This window comes from Styela clava, chromosome 8 (assembly GCF_964204865.1).
Source record: "Styela clava chromosome 8, kaStyClav1.hap1.2, whole genome shotgun sequence".
NCBI lineage: Eukaryota > Metazoa > Chordata > Ascidiacea > Stolidobranchia > Styelidae > Styela > Styela clava.
Window position 1 is genome coordinate 324,147 of NC_135257.1, and position 24,347 is coordinate 348,493.

At 34.6% G+C, this 24,347-nt stretch overlaps 1 protein-coding gene across 1 annotated transcript; it reads right to left on the minus strand.

Annotated features, from left to right (window-relative positions):
- Positions 1-24,347, minus strand: LOC120346187 (uncharacterized). Its single transcript, XM_039415862.2, has 11 exons — positions 22,385-24,347; positions 20,927-21,010; positions 20,513-20,608; positions 15,912-16,052; positions 15,022-15,194; positions 12,851-12,955; positions 6,944-7,085; positions 5,974-6,084; positions 3,120-3,247; positions 2,860-2,929; positions 1-2,576 (listed from the first exon to the last, which is right to left on the minus strand). The coding sequence occupies exons 1-11, from the start codon at positions 24,158-24,160 to the stop codon at positions 1,962-1,964; spliced, it is 3,441 nt and encodes a 1,146-aa protein (XP_039271796.2). The 5' UTR covers positions 24,161-24,347; the 3' UTR covers positions 1-1,961.

A 24,347-nucleotide genomic window follows, 5' to 3' on the forward strand; every position in this document is an offset into this window, starting at 1 on the left:
GTCGGGGGAAGTTAACAACCAAATAAAAGCAAAGACTTTATTAATCGAATTATATTTAATGCACAACATATTTGAATAATATTAATCCATTAACTACCGAAAGAAAATACCAGGCAAGAAACAATGTTTTGTGTACAAGATATATACTATATATGATTAAAATTGTCAGAAACGGAGATTTTAAAATTCCGTCATTAATGCGTAAAAACTTCTACGATAAAGTTCAATGAATATAATATGCAATTAACTGTTCCCGAAATTGATAATTTCCATTCGAAAATATTAATTCCTATATAATATTTTTTCGACATATCTAATCCCAGTAAATTTTTTGAGTGCCCTTGAATGAAATATTATTTCAGTATGTGTGTTGACGCGATGATCAGATAAGGTAAATCGCAGAACACTAAATTCACTTTTACACATTTGAAAGTTGGGTCATGCGGAACATTAATCAGCAATAAATTTATTTGCTGAAGAGGTATTTTCCAACTAAAACGGGCGCCACAGGCCCAAACTTTTGCTTTCTAAAAACCAAGGAATCAGGGAACAAAAATATATCAAGTATAGCAACAGAATTATGTGAAATTTTATGGAAGAACTACAAAACGAGAGCCATAGCACGTTAGAGAGGAAATAATATGGTAATAAAGGCAAGGTTAACAAAGCGTAATCTGACAATAAAAAGAAAATCATAGAGTTCACACCTTGTAAAATCATAAGCATAAAATAGAAAAATTTTCAGACGCAAAATATTGTATTGTAAATCTGAACAATGGGATTATCTGTCTGCGTCACTTGAACACGGTTATCGTAGAGTGGACATTGATTTGATTACTATTTAGATTACTCTGCTACAAACCTTTTTAAAAATAATTTACCTGATTTTGCATGATGAGATTTATGCCTTTGTTAGTCAGTCAGGCAAGTAAGTCTAAGTTGATAATGGATAATCTGAATAGCTAATAAATCAACCGATGTGTCTTAAGTAAATAAGATTTGATATTCAACAGTGTCGCTAGTGATATTAACAGAGAATAATAAGTCCTTAAAACAATTCACAGTGCAAACCACGCCATTGTAGGCTCGTTTGTGCGTGAAAACTACAAGCAACACCACAATGAAAAATTCTTAATCTGTTCGAAACTAATAAAATATTTAAAATTTTCAAAAACGCATATAACACATCTCCAATAACTGAAAAATAAAAATAATAACAAAATAAATAAACACCAACTAAACGCATAGGCACTGTTATGCAGCCTTTCATAATAATTAATCATGTTATTAACGGATAAAAAGGTCTAACATCTGATGCAAATTATAGCTAAAAAAAATCATTGATGAAGTAAACAAATTGAAACAACTCATACGTCGTGTTTTGGTGCGGATTATTGTAATATGGAAATTTTGTAATTTATTACATTGAGTAATGATGCCAATATAGATCGAAATAAAAAATTCATATAGCAATAACGTGTTAGGATATAATACATTTATCAGATTGTTAGCAGAATAACGACATAAGATGATAAAATTTCCAAAATTTGAGGGGAACATAAATATTAAAATAAGAAAAAATAGAAGTGTATTTGCAAAATTCAAGTTTTAATCAGAAGTAGACAAACGCTCTATTTGTCGAATAAATCGGTGTTTCAATCTGGATTCCCAACCGTATTACATCCCGTTTATATCCCAGAGTCGATGGGTGACAATATTTCAGGCTTGTGTAGGATGTAAGATGAATTTAGGCTACACTCATACAAACCTCGCCATAAATCTGTTGTATGTAATTTAATTTGCAACTTGAAACTTTCCTAACGAGACTTTCTCGAACATTCGGCGTTTTGTCATTTATGGTGTTATTATATATATTATATATGGCGCTGGTGGTTTTGAGTAAATGAAATGCCAAAATTTCATTGCCGCAGAATATTACCTTTCGAACACGTTTACCCATTTTAAATTATGGTTTCATCATTGACTTTGCCAATAATATTAGTTTCAGTTTCAGAAATGCAATCTTGATCACCCGAGTCTGTCTGTTCTCCGTCACCTTCGCTATAATCATTCTGTCCACGAGGAACATCCCATTGTTCGATATTCTCAATGGATCTGACAACATTACTTTTGTCTCTGGTCAATGGTGATATCGCAAATACGTTGGGCGCAACCAGGTCGTTTTGATCAATATTTGTGTCAGGATCGTGTGCTTCACCGAAGTTCTTGCTTCGAGTTAACGGTTTCCGAAAGAATCCGGGTCGCCCGTTTAGATTATCGTTTGTATGTAACAATGATGGTGATGCTCCTGGAACATGACAATACTGTGGGGGACTGTCACTCACAGGAGAATCGTCAACATTGACACAATGTTCGGAACCTCGAGGAGATCGGCGTGATAGGTTCGATGTAAATTGAGCAAGCTGCACTTGGAAAATGTTCCCCAAAACCTCTGGAAGCCTTTGAACTTGGTCTTCCAGGGAATCAAGTCTCCCGCTTATTGAAGTTACTCTTTCTTCTAACAACTCGTTCTTCGTGCTGATATCACTGAGCATGTCGGATACTCTGATTTGCAGCTGAAAATACATTAATAACAATTACAATTATTGAACGCGAGATTTCGTTTAAAATGCGTTAATTAATATCCCTAATGATTATGATTTTATTACTTCCTCGTTGAGTCGAAGTAAATAAAAGACAACCGGTGATCACGCTGCGATCGAAAAGAAGGCAGGGTGATTATCAGCTAGTTGTGGTTTTGCGCGGAGTGGTTTGTTTTGCTGTAGTTTTGTACATATTTGTGAGTTAGTTTTCAAAATTTTCAAGTTACCTCTAAAATAGGATTTATGAAAAACGAACCTTTGCAAAATCGATTAATGTGTTTGCTTGATCGTTAAGCTTTCTCTGTTCCATTTTGAAATTACGTAACCTGGTAAATAGTAATAATATAATTAGTTCATGCACAGTAAAATAATTAACTACAACTCCGGTAATAATCTCCTGATCTCGCCGACTTGGTTAGTACATATCTTATCTATCAACAAGATACGTTTTCGGCGCAATAACACCAACTAGATAAGTTTCAGCAGTTATATCACACTAAAAGAAAACTAACTCACTGGTAAATAGCCTGTAAAAATTTTCTCTGGTGTTTTCGTATGCGAAATGGCTCAAGTTTATCTGCAAGCTTTGTATGTTTGTAAATCAACCACGTTTCACGTAGCACGTTTGCTGCAGCGTTTTTCACCTGAAACAACAAATGAAAAATGCTAAGAATTATGGATTATGAACTCCAAAACGTCATGAATTTGTTTGTTGATATCATAATAAACATGTGTGCCGACGAACCGTCCCAAGTTCACCAGTAAATAATTTTTTTGTCATTTCAATTATTAGATTCACTCGCTTACTAGTTTAATTATCATAAATTATTGTTCAATCTACCATATGTTAAATATTATTGCTATTATGCCCTGGAAGCAGAGTAGCAATCTGTGAATAGGTGTCAGTAGAGATCCACGGACATGTATACAATAAATACCGATTAGTGTCGACTGTCGATATCTGATTGTAATTATTGGCTGCCGGATTTAATAATAACAGTTATAAAAATGTGAATTTAATGTTCCAATTCTTTTAAACTGGAGATACGACACTGAACAGCAGCCACCTTCGATTTCGCTTGGGAAATAGATACGCCCAGTCTATACAATAAAGGATTAAATATAAAATGTAACACAAAATGTGGATTTTCGTCAGAATTTCGTCATAAATGAAGACAACAAATTTTGTATCGGTTGGAATAAGCAGATACATTATCGACGGAAACAGGTAATATGTATTACAAATACACGAGATACAGATAACAATTGAATTCTGGCTTGTGGTATTGCGTGACAGAATAGGAACGACGATGACGAATAACAAGTATTTCATTGAAATCTTGTTTACCACGGAAAGACGCAGCGGACTGATGTATATTACAAACGAGAACCTTTTTTAATCTGTGCTCCGAAATAAATAATTTCGCGTGTTAAATGGCTTTGATATCTTGACATCCAGGACTATCGCATTTAGTTTAGAATGATATTATTAGCACAAGAGTTTAAGTTGGTTAGATGTCTTTGCTTCGTTTTATGCAAGCATATTAAATTCAATTGAGCCGTAACCTATTTATTAACTGTAATCGAATCATTCTGTTACACTTCAGAGTGAATGAAAGTGGTTACGCCCTAAAAATGTTCTCTATACTGATCGCACCATTACCTTGAAAGCAAATTCTTGCGTAAATCTAGCTGGGCGAATGAACTAGTTGTAGCGTAAATCGTCCGTTTCTGAGCAACACATCACGAAACGTTGCGTGTCGATCTTGTAAATTACAGTTATTCTCACCAAGTTTTTCCATGAAGTATAGCTTGGTTCGTAAACAAGAGATAGGTTTTATATATATCTGATTATTGCTATTGGAGGTATAGCCGATCTAACGAACTGAAATCGGTTCATCCTGATGTGTCTGACGTGGACGGCCGACGTGACTGGTGTACACGTAAAAGCGGAGACGTATGACCGACTTTATAAACGAAAATCTATCACATTTGATGGGCAAGCAAGACAATTATTTCGAATTATGTTAAGAATAGCATATTTCAACATCTGATTCGATTTCAAAATATTTTGAATAATTACAGTGAAGAACAAACGTTATGACTGTGTTCATGATAAAAACTATCATATTTTCACATTTCAATTTGTGTAGTTAGTTCATTTTCATAGATATATTGGAGTATTTAGTGATTTTTTAACTGAATATAACTTTTTAATAAGATTTTGGAATGAAAGCAACGGGTGTTCACGTGCCGGTATTTCTTTGTGGCCGAGCGACAGCAAGATAGTTGTTCGCAGCAATTGGCGTCCCCATACATGGACAAAGTGTTACATCTTAAAATTGTGATAAAAAATTTATAACAAGGGCAGAGAAAATTGATAAGTTATTCTATTGTCGCAGATGGATCGATATATATAATAACCATTTGGGTAAAGATGTTTGAGTGCGAAGTTCGATCCTCCGTGATCGAGAGTGCATTTTGATTTACAAAATTCGCTTCGGAATTCATGATGATATTAATTATATTTTTAATCTATTATTTGTTTAAAAAGTAACTGACTTTCATATTAGCGGAATACCGCTAAACTTAAATGTATTCAACAATGAGATGACAGCATGGATGAGTGGAATTTTCTGTGTACTCATTACAAAATGTTCGCATAGTGTGATACCACAATCAGTATTATTACACAATCTTAGTCGTAATGGTAAACATCGACAAATATTATAGATTTGTGGGAACTTAAGACAATTTCTACGCGATTTGATAAACACACTGATCGGATTTCACAATAGTAATTTGGCTCTAAAGCAATGTCCCACGTTAGCATGTTCCCGCAAAATGCTTTTCTCCAAACCTTTTTAGCCTTAGGTAATCACTAACAAGCTCTCGGATTTTCGTGAGCACATCATTACGCCAATTCCTTAAAGTGCTGTTTAAACAAATACCGGTAATAGCTACGAGCGATTATTGTGGTTGTAAGTGGTTTGTATATTTTCTGAAGTCAGAACGTGATTTATACAAACAGATAATGTCGAGAATTATATAGAAATGATGATTAAAAGCCAAGATATAAAAAATGAAAATAAAAACATTTATCAATTGTGTTAAAATATTGTTGCATTTCGGTTCAAGTTAATTCTAAATATTATACATACTTCGCCTTATTGGCTTAGTACATTTGAATACATCACCCACAGAATAGTTTACATTCAAACCTTGTATTTGTTGTGAATTACAAAGAATATTATTTATTCGAATATATTTTAAAATGCCGCTATTTGAGAATCTTATGAAACATGATGACCTGAATATCAGGGACAATTGCAAACAATTTCTACTTATACGTAGCAATAAAAAGACTTACTCTTTTTGTTAATTGAGTGTCCATCATGAAGTTATGAACATGTTTTTCAGCTTTGGTCAATTCCAGTTTTCTTGCTACCACAGCAACCACGAGAGCGGTGCATCCAGCTCCCTAGAAATATGTATCATTAATTACATCACAATTTATGGTTTTATTCAGAAGTGATTTCTTCAATTACCCTTTTCGAATTATCTGCCATTCACTGAAAAATACTAATATATGTATATTTTTTATAAACAGATTTACAACTGTTATTATTAAATGGACAACAAAATGAGTTTTTGAATTGTTAAACCAAATTTGTTGAATGGGTATGAGAAAAATGAAAGCTGTTCGCAACATACACACTTCGAATGTTCCCTTTTAATCAATGTCATTCGTGACTTTCAGTCATAGACTTCAAAATAGTGGGTAGAAATACAAATATTGGTATCAATTCTTCGAAATCAAATTATTACTTGAATATTTTTGAATTGCAATCAGAAATTATCCATTGACAATATTTGCTTCAAGTTTAAAGCATGGATTAGGTCAAAGTTACAAATAAATTATTTTTTGGATGGTTGAATAACCCGAATGAAAAATGTTACTTTATCAAGATAAATTCTTGGCATCCGGGCGAGAGGCTTTCAAATTAGGGAGTGGTGACTGCCCCCACAGTTTTGGGGCTGTTTAACAATTAGCCAAAAGAGCTTACTATGCTGGAATAACTTATTTTAACGATATAAACGACAAATCAATTGATATGATGAATGTTGCTTTTTGTCTGAATTGACGCTTTACATTTTTTTAATTACTGGTGAAAAATATATCATCTTGTGGAAAGTGATCGAAGTTTATTTCATGCACGAGTGATTATTTAGTGTTCCACCGACGGAAGCTTCAACCGTGATAAATGTGCGAGACTCTCAAAATTCTTGATTCCCTAGTGAATCAACAAAACGTTGTATATAGCTTGATTCGTTCTCACCATGATTCCGGTCAAAAGACATACGCCTCTCCCACAGAATGTGTTTGGAACCATATCTCCATAACCAATTGATAAAAAAGTTATTGAAATTAACCACATCGCACTCAGAAAATTACTGTTCATATCGTCTGAATCATGATACCTGAAATGAAACAACGTGAGGATTGAAGTTCAACAAATGCATATGATTATGAATAAAGATTTGCGAAAAGGTTATGGATGCTTTCACATCTAACAAACACAAATTTGGGAACAGCCTCAATTTTTAACACTTTAAATAGTCGTCCAAATTTTGGAAATAAGACAGGCTGTGAGACTAAGATTATTATAATTCATAAAATGAAATATACAATTTACTCTACTTCCAGCCTTTGGAAGTCACCTGCAAGGAATATCTGTTAAAACTTGCTTTTATCGAGATACAGACGAGGTAATTCTTTTCTTGAAACATGGGTAAAGCATGCTTTATGCAGAATCAGGCTCCTTGTAGTTTAGAATAGGGTACACAGTATTTGTTTTCGTTTAATTCAGGGCCGTCGTTAGTTTCACCAAACGTGGACTCTGCACATCGGGTACACAATGACCATGCGTAAAAATGTTTACAATACGGCCATGTATAGTCAGGCGTGCAAATGGGGATAGTGCAACCTTGCGGGAGATCCAACGATACCCTACGACAAAAATAGATATGTTATTAATATTTTATGCGGCACAAAACAGCGTCTTGTGTTTTTCCCGAGTCTATGTGTATAGAGTCTATATATGAGTGAAATGTATATCTAAATGATTAACACATAATGCAAAAATAATTGTATTCCAAGAGCGCGAGTATAATATAATTTGTACGCAATAAAAGTCAGAGAGAAACAATCAGCAGCGACTCTGGAGACCGGGGCCAACAACGTCCAGAATGAGCGGGATTTTTGTCTGTATCATAGATTTTCTTTGGAAAATTACACTCATAACATTATTTTTTCCTTTCAGCATGTCGAAAATAACTTTCAACCGCATCGTTCTGCCTTGCAACGCTTTTGGATCAAAATTGTTTTGTAGAGGAATTCGAGAAAATGTGTTCACGTGAACTGCATGGAATATTGTTTATGTTGAGGCTGTTCACGCTTGATACAAACTACATGGGGCCAGGAATATACGTTTTAGGAATATTTTTAATATATATTCAGTAATTGGGATCAAGACCCATTGAAAATAAATCAAGTTGAAAGGAATTATGTTGATCATGCAACAGCGCGAGAATATGACGTTTTCATCCCGATCTCTTACAATTTTAAGGTTTTATTGTGATAATTCGTCCAAGCTGCAGAGACAGAATTCGAGTTTTATGTACTGCAGAAAATCGTTTTTATGCATATCTAATATATATAAAATGCAAAGTTCTATGCGAATATGTCGAACTGTCTGATGATTGTGGGATAACATTTTCTGAGTTAGTTTTGTCTGGGACATCGATAAAAGGGTTTTACAATATTATGACATAGTCTTTATTATATAGCATGTTGCCTCATGCTAGAAAATGAGTGAATATACATTTGAACATAGATCAATACGTTTTCACAACATAATTCAGATATATATAGGTAGGTACCTAAGTAATTTCACCACAATTCATATTAGGATATAAATAAATTTACATTCATATAATTCTATTGTACTGGTATAAAATCACATTGTTGCAAGAAAGCGTTTCTTGGCTATACTTATTCACATCCTTTTTGAATAAATTGTTTAGCTAGTCATCCTATTATTTCTTCACTATACTATTGATCCTCCATGAAACTGGGAGCCAAAATTACCCCTATATATAGATGGAATCAATATGCCCCGTCACGTAGGTTACTTACAAATCGATTCCAGTTTGAAAATGATGACGAATTTCACAATTTCGTGGCAATTTTCGACGAATTAGGTACATTTTCCAAAGTGGAAGTGACCTCAAGTCTCTCACAGTTCGCCATCTCCATTACACCTCGACCCAGTAGCATCATAAATGTGATCGTAATAGAAAACTACCGCACAAGTAACGGTTTAATGTCATTTGAAACGACGTATTTCAATATAATCAGACGATTTGGTTTCCATTTGAACGATAATTACATTGCAGTGGCGATCTTGACAGACGATTGTGACAGAAAATGATATAAAACTGGTTTTGCAGATAAAAATTATTCGCTTGAAGTTGTACATTAGTTAGGAGTAATATAAAGTGCAACAATTCGATCAATATTCAAATAGCAACCGATATGAAGGTTAAGTATCAATATTAGATATAATTCTTTTTATTAGGTTTGTCTATTTTTAACGGGTGTTCTAAATTCGGTTAGGGTTCAAACTTTAAAACAGATTTTTCCAAGCTATAACACACCTGAAACCTACAAATATGTTTTTGTAGTTGATTTGATTTGCCATTTGAAATTGAATTCATTGGATTATTTCACCTCTACCTGTTGCCTATATATTAACAAAGAACTCTGCCGTACTTAAATGTCGTTATTATAGTCATTGTTTACACTTTAGATTGATTCAATCATGTTCCGAGAATTTATTTTTCAATATGGGATATACGCAAATTAAAAAAATCAATAAATCTATTTTTACACCAACACTATGTGTTCTTTATTGATGTGAGTAGTGTAAGCACTGACTGTGTCAGCATTGTTAATTCCTGATTTGTATAATTCTTTTCCGGGTAAGAAATCCCTATTATCGTGTGGCATTTGAAACCTATTTGCACCTGCTAAAATCGATATCGTTGTGAGCGTCAGATATAATACCAAGTTTATCTCACTCTTCAGCGTAACCGATATTTATTACGCCGGAGTATTTTATTTTCCACATTTGCGAGACTGATGTGTTTTGACATGAAACCGCAAATCTCGGTTCGATCGAGCAGGGAATTATTTTGATTCAAGCCATAAATCGATCGACGCTAACACAGCGTAACGTAAGCAACGAGGCAGTTGTTTATTTTACATTGAACGTGGGCATAATAACATTTCATGGAAACGGTGAATAAATTAGCCAAGGGCCACCACATTAACCAAAAAATAAAATGAATTTGATTTTTAAATAAATCCAGCAAGTAATTTTTCACAAATAATCATAAGGCAAGTAAAGTAATAATTAGTAATAAGTTACAACTCCCAAATGACTGATTACAGTCAATAGCAGTGGCTAAGACGACAAGGGTTTACGTAAACCGTAAACTTCGATATTTACCAGAAATATGTTAACCGGACATAACAATTTCATTACTTGATTCCACCCTACGAGTCTCGTGTATGTCAGTCAGTAATAGCGCTTTCCTAACAATGCTATATCAAATATTGGCACATCGCGAAATTGAAGAGAAGAGGACAAAATTAAGCATTACTTGGGAGTTGGGAGTGTATGAACCAATCTCAAGATGTTGAAAGTGTATAAAAATAGACCTATCTTAAGACAATAAATAATACTTTTAACAGAGTAAACTTGAAGCTAGTAGCTTGTAATGAAACCGAATGATTCATGAATACACACTTAAATGTAACTGCAATGGAATGGTGGCTATATTGTATCAAAAAAGTCACATCGGCCTTGTCTCGCACTCCATTTTAGCTAACCTTTGGTTTATGTTAGGATTCGATTGTCTCTCGATCTTATCAATGAACATCACATGTTATTTTGAATTACAGGTCGGTGGTAATTCGAAATAAAGTAAATTATCTAGATTGAACTAACCCTAAACGACTTAGGATCCACCAACCAATACCGGTTTTCGGAACAATTTTTGGGTGCTCCAGAAGTATGCGCACCGATATGTCGCACAACCTGAATTCTAACCGGTACACACATACTATGTTCAGGTTGTGAGCCATCTTGGTGCGCATACTTCAGGAGGTCCAATTTTTGTTATTTTTTAGGTAAGATTTTGTTTGTTAACGTTCAGACAAATACACACATTTGGGATCTGAGCAACTCTTCAGCTCCGGCGTAGAATGGCAATTTGAAATATTTCCCCATCTCATAGATAACTCGAATGGGCAAAGTAGCGGCGATATATTTTATGATTTCCAGAATATTTCAATATCGAACGTAAGAATGCAAACTTTCAGGAGAGCATTAGATCACAGTCCGCGAATTTGTTTCAATTACTCGATTTAGACCATTTATGACCTGATATTACTGAAAATCCCAAATCACATAAACAAGGAAGCAGATGAAACCCAAACCGACCGCAAAACAAGATCACGTCGCCAAATGTGCGTGAAATTTCCTGACATTTTACGCCTCTCAAGTTTCAATTCAAGTCGGGCAATGTTATATGGCAAAGTTCAAAGATCGGCAAAATACTGGAATGTAAAAAAAAACACGCAATGAAGATTCTTCAATTATAATGAAGTAAATTATTCAGCAAATAAGTTTATTGAACCCAGCCCAGAAACTAGCGTTATTGTATTTATTACATTCTATCGATATTTACCAAGAAGGTTCAGAACAGACACAGAGGAGCTTGCGTGAAAATTGATTCTGTATTATGTAAACCGCTTTAACAATTATGATGAAATAAACTGGATTAGCCATACGCCGAATCAATGAGATTTCATCTGTTCTAAACATAGTAGGCATCCTATAACATCAGCGAAGATATTTGCATCTGGTTTGTCTGTATTATTCTACCCACAGCAATAATATAAATATAAATTTGTATTGAATTATAAATTTTATTCAAAAATTACTATACAGATATAATACTGCATATGTTTGTGTGGTATTATTTCGATCTCTCGACGCCATTCTGATACTAATGAATAAATTGACGTTTGATGAATGAATGTGAGATTCAAAAATGTAATCCGAAAACAATTTCTGTATAATTGTGGAATTGTGTGACTTCTTTTAATTTCATTTTAACATTTCACATTATTTTCGAATGAAATTTGAATTTCGTGCAAATTGACCTGGTTGAAATTGGATAAACACACGTTAAAGTTCACAATTCGTAGAAACTACTGCTATAAATACGAAAACTGCATTTTTAAACTTCTTTTATTAGTCAGATAAATTGGAATTCCAAAAAAATGATGACAGATTGTATATTATAGACATCAACAACTCGAACTAAGCTTCACAAAATTGAGTGAATGTAAAAGGATTCGTTACGCGGATACGCACCGAACATAATTTGGATTTGAAAATCGCACGATGAACTGTGGCCCAATTATGAAATGAATTAAAGATTTCTACTAAAAAGAAAGATCTACGATGTGGTGTCGTTGACATTGTATCGAACCACATATGACGTCACGCAAGCTCATCACTGTTATCATCAATCGGGTTTGGTGCGAAGAAGTTCAAACGTAGAAGTGTGATGTATCGCGCCACTGTGTCTGTTTGGTGGGTATGGAATTAGGTTGACCTTCATTAACAGAATCATATTACCAATCCAAGTGTGAATAGACACGAGAACAACTGTGGCCTGCGACCTTTACTAAGGAGCTCAAATGCGCTTGATTGAAACCTTTACGACTCGTTACTTTCTAGCATACACATATTCATATTTTTTAACGAGATTGAGCGTTAGTTAACGATTACTTTGTTATTCCTGATTTAAGTATTTCACTATGAGTGATCGAAAAGAAGTCGTTTTGATAAATGCAAATAACGTTTTCGAAATATGCTTTCCGGTCATTTCTTTAGCGGTACAAAAATTACAAAATGGCAGAATGAGGCATTCAAAGACGAATTATAAAATAAATGATTATTCATAACAGTTAGCAAAATTTGGTAATTCGAGACAATAAGATTTGGACGTTTTATTTATGTAGTCATTTTGGTTTGTACAAATAAATTGAAAAATTGGTTGCTAAAATATTGATTGCAAGTTGCTCAAACATTCAATTTCAAACTCACCTTTCGCATGCTCTGATAGTCCATGCCGCTATTATCCACATAGATATACTGAGAACAAGTAGAACGGTGCCAGGGCAAATTGTCATCAATGTCTTCATTACAAACCTGAAAAAGTATATGTCATTCTTAGTGAATGTTCTAGATGTCTCCATGTAAATACATTTCAAAAATCTGACCGAAATATTTGAACAGCCTAATGTGGCAAAATTAAAGTGTTGACGGTGAAATATTTTTTGAATTTTTGCTTTTTTGGTATCACAAATGGACAAAGTCGTTCCAAATATATTTTTTCCATAAACTTTTGTTATGGCCCATTCAAGATTAATCCAAGTAATATCTCTACCTGAAATAAAACCAGTTTTGATCCCACAAACATACTATATCGCGTTCAAAAGATTATGCGAGTTTGCTGTATCATGGCTCTCCCTTATCTATTTGTTTATTTCTAATCGGACAGAAAATGTCAGGTTCGACAAAGCTACTGCAGACCAATGCTTGGAGACGGCCCACGATCGATGTCATGTATTTAATTGGGCAGGAAAATAGGGCTAACGAGTACGATCAATGACCGAAGTTGTTGAACCCCAAGGTTCCTCAGGATTGATTATCAGGATTATTTTTATTGTCAGAAAGTTCCACAATTATTTTGAACTGTCGAATATGGATAACCTGTAGGAAAAGTGGGATTAGAGACATATATATATATCTCATTACATTATTCGTTGTTAGAAAATGAACTACTGCAACTGAAACTCGAAGTTTCTTAGGTTGAAATGGGTATTACATATACACGAGATCACTTGTTGGAAAAATCAGAGTCCGGCTTACCAACTTGAGCAAAAAACTATATATTTAGATCCTCGTGGCGGGTTCGGATGCTGAAATAGTCAATAACCAATCAACTAAATAGCTTTGATCTACCGATTGCATCTATTTGTAACAATTTATTTACTGGAACAATTCGTTTGGATCTTTAATTAATTCCTAAAATTACATTTTGAAATACTTTCACCCATGTAAAGAGGATATGCTGCGTGGCAATATATTGAATACTAATTTTAGAACATGCCATTGCAGACTCTCATGCTCTGTACAAGGCGCTCTTCCTACTTTAACGTGGAATTTGAACACATTCGTTACAATGGAAGACCAAAATTAAATTTGTGGCATTAGAACAAAAAGTAAAAAGGTAAATAGAACACGTATTTTGAGTCTGTAAAAAATACACAAAGATGTCTTGCAACGTTATGAAAAAAGTTAAAAACGTTTACCACGATAAGATAAACGCATCTATTAACAAACAAACAAACAATTACAAATAATTCGCATAGCAGGGCCTGCATTTTCAGAAATACACAACGGTAGAATGGAAAAGTTGATATTTGTGGAGCCGGAAGCATAGAATTATTCTATGTTTCTGGATTGGCTGGAATGTTTGTGATTACCTGTTAAACCGGAATATTGTTGGAACTCTCCTCGGACTAAGGTCCTGCGAGATTATTCATTAAAATAATGTAATCAATAGAAATAAAATTCGAACGCTGTCATCATTTTTTTTTTGTCAAAATATGACATATATAATGTTATAGTATTGCGTTCAAACAAAATACAATACTTTTGTTTTAGTATTTTTCTTGCAAATACATAATAATCTCTGTTTGTTGATTACGTCAAACAACCCGTTTTTTTCAAACCTGAGTAAACACTGCTTAACTTTTTTCATTCATATGACACAATCAATTACGATTGGTTCATACAACTGATGTTTCAAATATCGATAATAATGTAAATGATTGATTTTGTATTTTTCACTCTGTAGAGCCACAATGCTGAACGAATTCTCTCGGGTTAGGTAATTTTTGGACATGATTCTGTACGTGGAGCCTCTATCTCTGCGCAGTAATTGTAAATACGAATTTGGAAGACGAAAAAAGTAATGTGGTTCCGAAAAAGTTTTATTCTTAGAAAGGAATACACAGAAAATATCCAAATTTATTTGGGTAATAATTTTAAGCTCATTTTCGGATAAAATATGTCAAAGTGAAAATATCATATTTCTTAGCCAATTATATTATTCCAATTACTCCGATCCTGTAATAGCTGAATTCATATTTGTTAGTCCTTTTGACACCATTGTCAGTGAATAAAATCTATCTTATGAATAACCTTACCTTGTATTAAAATTTATTTTATTTAAAGCACCAATACTTCGCGATGAGGCGTCTGTAAATAAGCGACTATGAAGCAACATCACTCTTGCAATGAGATAGAGACGAAGGAACATAGGTATGGACAAAAGAATATCTACATCTGCCATTGTGCTTGTTGTCATGCCGGTAAAAGACTAAAACACAAGAAATATTCTGGCTAAGAAATAGTAAAATATTTAACTAAGATACTGTTGCAGGCAATGAAACATAAATGTAGCTAAATATTATTGATAGATTGTGTGAATAGAATTATGGATATATAAAATAACCACAGAAAAGTATTAAATATTCTTTCTTTATAAGTCAATCTTATAACAGAACTGGAATGCAAGTATTTATTCAGACTTGGGAAAATTTAAACCGGCTCAGTAGCACGTGTTTAGTTTTATCTACACTCAATTTTATTCAACAATACATTTTGACATATCATTAAAAAATTAACTAAACTATAATGCACGGTAGTGAGGAGCATTACTGATGAAGTTATCCAAGAAAAATATTCAAAGTTTTACCACATTTACTCGCACAAATAAGCCATGAAGCTTCTGTCGACATATTTATCGATTTCTTGTCATAGTTAAGGGAGTTTGGAGGAATTTCATGCATTAGATTCGACGTTTCATGTTTTGAGAATGTGTCACTATATCCCAAAAGCGATACGCCGATGATATAACGAAAATGTAGTCGCTATATATGATCCATGCTTATACTGTTCAAATTGGGGTCAGATGTTAAAAGCTGATGAATCGCTCAACAGTTTTGCGACAAGTATAAGCAACGGATCATATCTCTAACAGTCAATGTTTATCATTCATAAACAAACATGTATTATTAAAGTCACTTATCCCTACCTGTCGAGCCTGCCACGTGAAAGTATAGAATCCCGGGATAGGATGAACTGCACATACAATTATTTCCAAAGCGATAAAGAATAGTCTTTCCGTGTCCATGGCGATTCTCCAGTCTTCCGCCCCATTATCAATCATGAAAAGCTAAAAATCAATACGAAATCGTAAGGAGCCGGTTTTAGTAAATGATAAAACAGTCAGTTCAAAACCGCGATCATCTGTAGTTATTGCTTGGTCCACGTATAATACCAGTTGAAAAGGTTTATAAAAATGAAATAAAGTAATTTTTCTGACCTCGCAGACAGACTAGCGTAGCTTGAATGGTACTTATATACGATCATGTTTGGCATCGACTAAATTGCAAGGCGCTGGCTTGTCAGGTAAAATGCACTTAGGTAAATTGGTGCAAAAAGACGGCACTTCACACAAATGAAAAACAATTGTGTCGTTACCAGCAGAAGATTAGTGTACATGTGAATAATTACTATCGAATCCAGCATAGGATATTGTAATCTGTTCACTCCCATGTGATTACAATCCACCAAAGTAACAGTTAAAAGCAACAGCAACCTTATTGAGCGAGTTCCAAATTCCTGTTTTGATATTGTGAGGTTATAATTGATTTCAAAACAAACTGGGAAAACTGATATATTAGATTCAAAGATTAGAACCACATCGTACTCATTAAAACAAGACACTATATAATGCATTGGGTGTTTACTGGAACCTGCGAATCCCTCGAGTCAAGGCGATAAAGGAGGCAATGGTGCCGATTGTTTGCACACCAGACTCATTTTGCGTCTAAAATAGCTATTCTTTCTCAAGGGATTTTGCGTCACCTTACGCTTCGTCAGTCAACAGAAGAAGTAGATTTAACATAATCCTTACTACTATTACAATATGACGCTACGCAGTGCACGTTAAAGGAATAATCGACGGGGACTATTTGCCATATTTGATAAACTAAAGCAACGTGACCTTGTCAAGTTTTATATAAAATTTTCCACAGTGGTTTTAGAATTTCATAAAAAGCGGCGATAAGCCATTCTAAGGAAACAAGTATTTGTTCACGTGTATTGATTGACCTTCTGAAACACATATCACAGAAACATTATTGCCAGTTAAAAATCACAAATTTCATGGAGAGAAAAGTGTTTACAGACTTGGAAACTCAGTAATTCCTTTTGTCTGTCAAATCAGTTTCAATCAAAGAGGACCCACCGCCAGTTTTTCATCAACTGCTGTATGAACTCCCATGACCGTACACAACATTAATCATTCGTTTATTGCGATCGAGATTAAGCAATTACGGAAATCCGAATTCGTCCGTGACAAATTTGAAATAAACCAAAAGTTGAATCAGAGTACTCGATTTTCCATGCAATATCTCTAACCCTCTATTTGAAACGAAATATAAAAGCGGTGAATATTGAGAGAATATTTTGATCTGTTCACGCAACTGAAAGCGAAATTATAGTTTCAAGCGAGAGAATTTAAAAATTTATTTCAATTCGCCCGCCACCGTTGTTTTGGCTAAGCGTAGACTCGCTTCAAAATCCAACAACTGACCAAGCGAAAGGCGTAAATTATTTGCGCTTTTGATGCGTGCTATGCAAACGATTCATCCTTGATCGAGCGCAATGAGAATGAACAGTTACGTCTTGCAACAAGAGACACGTTTAGAAAATCGCATAAATTATTCACCACTCACAAGAAAGCCAAATTACAAGATGTGCGAATACGCAAGAGCCACAACTTTCGACGCAATTTCTGTTGGGAAGTGTGTTACGTTCATTCGAAAGCAGATTTGTGAGACGATCATTTTGATAAGTGCTATTTGCCAGTAGTTTGGCACTAGGTTACATCTTTTGTCACACATATGTCGAGGTTGAATATTAAAACCAAAGTCTATTGGTGAATTGCTTCAGTCAATCGATCAAGTTCGATTTATTGGATTGTTCTCAATTCTATTCTTCCGTCGAAAACCTAAATCAGTGAACTGAAACACTGCCAATTCCACTATCGACCTTGAAACAATAGTAGAAAAGTCTCCTCACATTTCTTCTGAAGAAATTCATTCGATGGTTATAGATTTAGTGCGAATTTAAAAACTTATCCTAAATGGAGATAGTCATTTGTTAATGATGGATGTATCTCGCATTTGCCGAAATACATTTTTTCCAACTTTTTTCGTATTGTTTTTAGGAAATTATTGAGAAATGGTCGACACTACGTGATATAAATAAACACCGATCTTTGTACAAAGAAAATCATGCAGCCTAATAGGGACAATTCTAAGTATGTGTTTAACAATACCCCAGTACATTTCAAATTCGATGCTACAGAATTTGGTTAGATATTATATCTACTCGAGTATTTTAGTTTCGTGTAGATCAATTTCATTTTGGAGAAGCATCCAACATCACATTATGTACTGCATAATTCCATGCATTCAATAGCCAAAAATAACACAAGCTGATAGACCAGTGAGACCTTGTGCAAATAGAGCCGCAGAACAACCTATTTTTTTACAACATAATATAAAGTAGATCATATTCTTATAGTACTCTAATTCCATTTCTAGAAGGCGTATCCGAAAGTATTCAACAACAATTCAAAAGTTAGCGAGAAATGTTCATAGACATTGGCCGTATCAAAGCGACAGACGGAAGATAACCGAGAAAATTAATTCTGCCGTTAAATGGACCATTGTGAAATATTCACGTGTCTGTTGTGTACTCTGGTAACAGCAGATGTTTCGACATATCCCAGCTATTTGTCCATTTTGATGAATGTTTCGTGTCAATTTCGGACTAGTATTTTTAGATTCAATTTCGGCTTTTATCCAATATATTAGGTACGCTCAATAATATGGCTTTTTACAATTATACCAGCTGGCATGCCCTGCAAAACATTATCCGCTTGGGGTTAAACGACGGTAATTACACATTTCTGTCTTTGTTCTACGTACAGAAACGTAACCAAACGCAAGATATTCACATAATTATATCGTAATCCTAGGTCGATGTTTCGCATGTCACGCTGCATCTGCAGCATATTATAGTTGCTCTTCTCTGATTTATGCGAATTGCGGATTTTCCTTTAATTACAGGTCCCTGTAGCATAACTCTCACGTAAATATGGGAATGGGAAATGATGCACAAAGATTTCGTACTTCGAAAAGTGTGTAATTGCATCACATTTCACTGTACACCAAACTCAAAATAGTCAGCGGGTGGAAGTGATACTCTTGTATGCAAATTAAAAAAATTGAGACTTAAAGAGAAATCTTTTATTCATTGTTTAAATTGTTTCTTGTACTTTATGTTTTTCTCAGAACTGGATCACACATTGCCAGATATGTCATCAGCAGATAAAAATACGCCAAATTATATTTAACACGCAGTTGACTTTGTGTTTTGCATCATCCAATGCTGAGCAACACAAAACACCATTGTTAAATTTGGACTCTAATTGTCAAACATAAAACAGAGAGATCTCATCAATAACCTTTCATTTCGATCACCCGCTGGTAATTAATCAAGAAGTCGAGATTTTATTGATTATTTGACATGCGTAACTCCCATAGTTTTACATTGACTGTTTAAATATACATGCAAGTGCTTTGCTTGATATAGTTGAACTATGCATGTCTGAAAAAGTCTGATCTTGGTCAGACGAAACGATACAGAAATATATTTGTGTTAGTGTGTTCAAGACTCTTGAATCACTTTGATAAACCTTCATGCTGCTATAAATGAGCACATATGGCACCAATGTTTTTGTTGCTACAATACATCACCGTTCTACTTTATTCTCAAAATTGGCTCACTGTCGAAATGAATCCCTGGAGTCCGAGTCACAATTCATTATTGTTAAAACAGCATAATAGGTCCCATAACAGCATAAAAGACAAAAAACATCCGGCTACATGAGTCGCTACATTCAAATACATTGAGATGCATATCGAACGTCTCTACATAGGTCAGTCAGATACCGATTCTATCCCAAACAGTAAACTCTTACTAACAATGACAAGATTGTTAAAATAGATTATAAGAAAAATCATAGAAGCCTCAAATCTATATATTGCAAAGTCCCGGAATCATGACGTTTTTATGAAAATAGGACGAATTTGAAAACCCGTACATAAATATGTCACAAACCGTTTAGAATTGTAATGTTGCATTAATGTTGCTTACAGATAGGGATGTGAACTCTGTAATTTTAGTATTCTAGTATATTTTTATTCATGGCATGCCCGGTCGCGAAATAAAATTGATAAGTCGTCTGAACACTGAACAGTCTTACAGAAGTTTAATTGTGTGTAATTCAAGTGTATCAATATCATAGATTTATTTATTGTATTTATCGGTGCTTCTTCCAAATGCTCAAAACTTTAATGGTTTAACTCGATTCAGGTTGGTTAGTTCAGAAGGTGCAAATAACAAGACACATGAGTAGACACAAGTGAGCCGGACAAGACTGGAAAAAAACTCGAAAATCATAACAAGGAATATGTATGTGGACCTCTCTGCTGCCGTGTGATTATGATATAAGGTAAATAAACATATTTACATATTTTTGAATATTAGAAAACTTACTTGAATTTCTCTTGCATGATATGCAATAACAAGTCCAAGCAATATTACAGTTGAAGCTGATATTAAACATTTCAAACCGAACGAGAAGTGTGTTGCCTAGAAGAATGATAAAAAACGTCCGGTAAGTAGATTTTACAGCCTAATAACTCACATCATAAAACAAGAGCTTTTTCGGATTTACCATTAATTTCTAGAATCATAATTAACCTTTGTTTTGAAAACTTCCTACTTAGTTTGTAATTCTTGGGAAAATACTTCATAGCTAAGTTTAAAACTCGCTATGTGTCCATCAATAATAAACTGGTATCTGGTTCTATTGTGTTGTATCTACATAGCAAACATTTTGAACAGAGCATGAGATTCCGGGCCCTTACGGTGTGAAACAAGCATTAAAAACAAGGAATGTGATGATACCTTCCAAGCGCATTCTGTCAATATACGACCTTGCCATGCCAATTCGATTTGTTCCTCCGGTGTACATTTCATAACATGACCTTTCTGTAAATAGAATTTCATAATATAAATCACTGAATAGTATGTAATAATCTTCTTTCGTGCAGACGTATTTCATGTCCAAAAAGATATGAAATTGAATAAGTAATTCCATTTCACTGCCGCCTTTGATTAGTATAGATAAAACACAATGTTTTCTTCTTCCGTAGCAAATCTGGCAACAAATATATTGTGCTATTTAATTCTACATTTTTGGCTAATTTCCTCCAAATGTAGCGACAGTTTAAATTCAGATCGTAGATTAACAATAATTGAGGTTTATACCGTGGCATAATACTATAATGTATTATTGCACTTGTCTGTGAAGTTCGTAATCTACTAACAGTTTTCAATAGATCTTCTATTTCATATATATTTTGTTTATCTCCATTAAAAAAACATTGTTATTGCGAAACACTCTAAAAAAGTTTATCATATCGGATATGCTAAATCACCAATCAGTTTGCTTACCGATGAAGTCCGAATAAGTTTAAAAATACATGATATATTTATAGTTAAATGATTCATCCTTATCATTATGAATTATTTCGAACCACAATCGTTTAATTTTCGATGCAAAAATTCCAAAATATATTATGAAAGAAGGTGTTGCTAAATACAATTCATTCAATATTTCAATGTCCTATAAATGTCGATTTGCGTTCAAAAGTCCGTACATCTTGTGTAATTTTTAATCAAAATTTGAACCAAACGTTCATATATCTGTCAAAATCGTGCGTCCATTAATCAAATAGTCCGTCCTTCATATTCATAGAACTTGGCTTTCAAGCCGTGAGTCCAACTTATCTGTGGCCAATTGATTATTACAATTAGTTATTCAGTTCGTTGTTATGCTATGCCAGACAATCGGACTACAGATAATTAAATGACGCATCTTAAATATTATATATTACCAAATATTACAAAGTCTGCTGAGACATCAGTTTAATTTTGTTCTTATGTACAATATATTTCAAAGTCATGACGCATCAAATGTTTACATTATTCTCAACTTATGAAACTCGCTTGTGTGGTGAAAATTTGTTCACGAGTTCACGGTAGATCAGTATATTGAAGACTTATTTCTTATCGTTCAAATGTAGTAAATTTTGTACGTGATTAACTTCATTAAGATAAAGCAACGGCAACTCATTCATCGCGCGGATGTCGAAGATTCAACATGAAATATTTAAACCTTGAATATTGAAACATGATAAACTAATTACCAAACTAAATAACGTCGTTCTGTTATGGGCCCTGTACAATATGCAAATGCGATCTGATTTGAATGGCCATTTCGATAGACGGGAGTAAGAATTGTCTGACATTCATAGCGTTAGATTCACGTTATAACATAGCAAATGACCTATATCAACTCACCACTGGATCTTGTATATTTCCCGAAAGTTCCGTTTCTATTACCATAACAATGATTCCAAACATCCCAAATATAAGTGCGTAATCGCTTAGTTTTTTCCGTCTTTCAAAAAGAGTTCTTCTGTACCCAAGTCTATACCCAATATTCATATTTTTCCTGCTAAACGACTGCTTTTTGAGACCAGAAACGTCACTTTCCTGCCTTTCTATAGACGTGTTCCGCATACACATAGGGTCAGCATCAATGTTAGAGTTTTTTATAGGAGTTAATTTGATACTATCTCGAGAAATCGATGTATCTTCCGCTTTAATTTTTCCTAATTCAGGGGGATTAAGCATCGACACAAACGCAGGTGCCAAAACAGTTTGTCCCATTTGTGACATACGATCCGAAGGCTCTGTAGAGCCATGTTCTGAAGATCTGTTTAAACTTTTCATTGAATGACTCATGCTCGGTATTCTCGTCATGATGCCGTTATACTTCTGGCTTGCAATGGCGATTTCTGCGAAGGGATTTTTTCGATTGCTGTGCACAGAATCATTTGAATAGCCTGCTTCAGCTGAGCTATGAGATCGACTCAATGGTGGACGGGAACCAGATCGTTGAACGTTTCGGCATGAACCGCCTTCACCGAGCCCACTACGGTTCGAGTAGCTTCTTCCCGCGTGATATTCTGTATTAGCATAGGCTTGCTCATTAGGCTCCACTGCCGTTGTCAAAGAACGCTGAGAGTCACTTAAAGCGGATTGGTTATCGAAGCAGTTTCTTGATCTTGAGCGGCTTTCTTGTTGATTGAATTTGGGGGATGGGGTCGATTCGCTATCATGTCTTATGGGACGATATTCGTAAGTATTTCTAGATTTTCCGTAATTCAGAGACGGGGCAATAGATCCACCATCAATATTTTTTCGTTTCTTCCTTCGATGATATATACTATTATCTATCGGTATGCCCCTTGTATCATTTTGATGAATTAAAGTAGATTCGGGAAATCCGCGAGATAGATGGCCATCACGATCCCCCACGGCCAAAAGCTGCCCCTCTTCTCCGTTTTCCATAGTCATTGAGCGAACGTTCAGTATTAAACCTTTATCTAAACAGGATTCACCAGATGCTTTATTATTCCCTTCGCAACTGCCCTTGTCATCAAGAAGGCGATCACCAACAATTCCACTATCTGATGTACTTCTTCGGTGATTATCGTAAAGGTAATTTTTTTGTAATTCTTGATCAAGCTTGCGTACTTCTTCCGGTGTTGTAAACACGTTACTGTCACTCGAATTAGTGCTAAATTCAGCGTACGTGGTTGGTGGGAATTGTTTGTTGAATGCTGGAAATGACAGATTGCTCCACAATGCATCAACTCTGTGTCCATCACACGTGCGATCCCATTCTACATTTAGACTTCTCAAAGGTCTGTTGTCTTCAGTATGTGCTTCGAAGCCAATTCTGTGTTTTCTAATATTCCAAAAAGGCCTCCGGGCTTCTGAGTGCGTCGTTGCGTGCTCTGTTGACGTGGGCTCTGCGTGAAACAGGCGATGAACAAACGCTTCTTCTTGAACGCTACCTATACTATGCTCGCTCGTCCACGTTTTGACCTTACTTCGATTCGCTAAAGTTCGTAGGTTCTCATTTTTTTCGTGAGCTAAGTCAACGACAGCTGTGTTAGTCAAACTTCTTTCTACGTTGCTATCTTTTATTCCTTCTTCATGTGACGCTAAATCGATGTCAGCGCTACGAGGCCGATTCCAGACCTGACGTAACACGTCGTTCGACATAGGAAAGAAGGTCTTTTCTCTCGCTAATGAACCGTACCAAGAATTACGTTGATTTACGTTTCCTTTTTCCTTGTAAGTCTCTCTTTGTTGAAAATAATTATGCCAAAAACGGTTTCGCGTTATTGGTTCTTTGTTGACGTTTATTTATAACACGATGAATTGTTTTCGCTAAACACGTTCAAAATAA

Bases quoted from the DNA above. Each gene is read 5' to 3' on its own strand.
- LOC120346187 (XM_039415862.2), bottom strand. From the start codon at position 24,160: ATGTCGAACGACGTGTTACGTCAGGTCTGGAATCGGCCTCGTAGCGCT. The intron at 7,086-12,850 runs GTGAGTTTGAAA...GTTTCATTTCAG, and splicing joins ACTATCAGAGCATGCGAAAG to GTATCATGATTCAGACGATA. The intron at 6,085-6,943 runs GTGAGAACGAAT...ACATATTTCTAG, and splicing joins GTCTTTTGACCGGAATCATG to GGAGCTGGATGCACCGCTCT.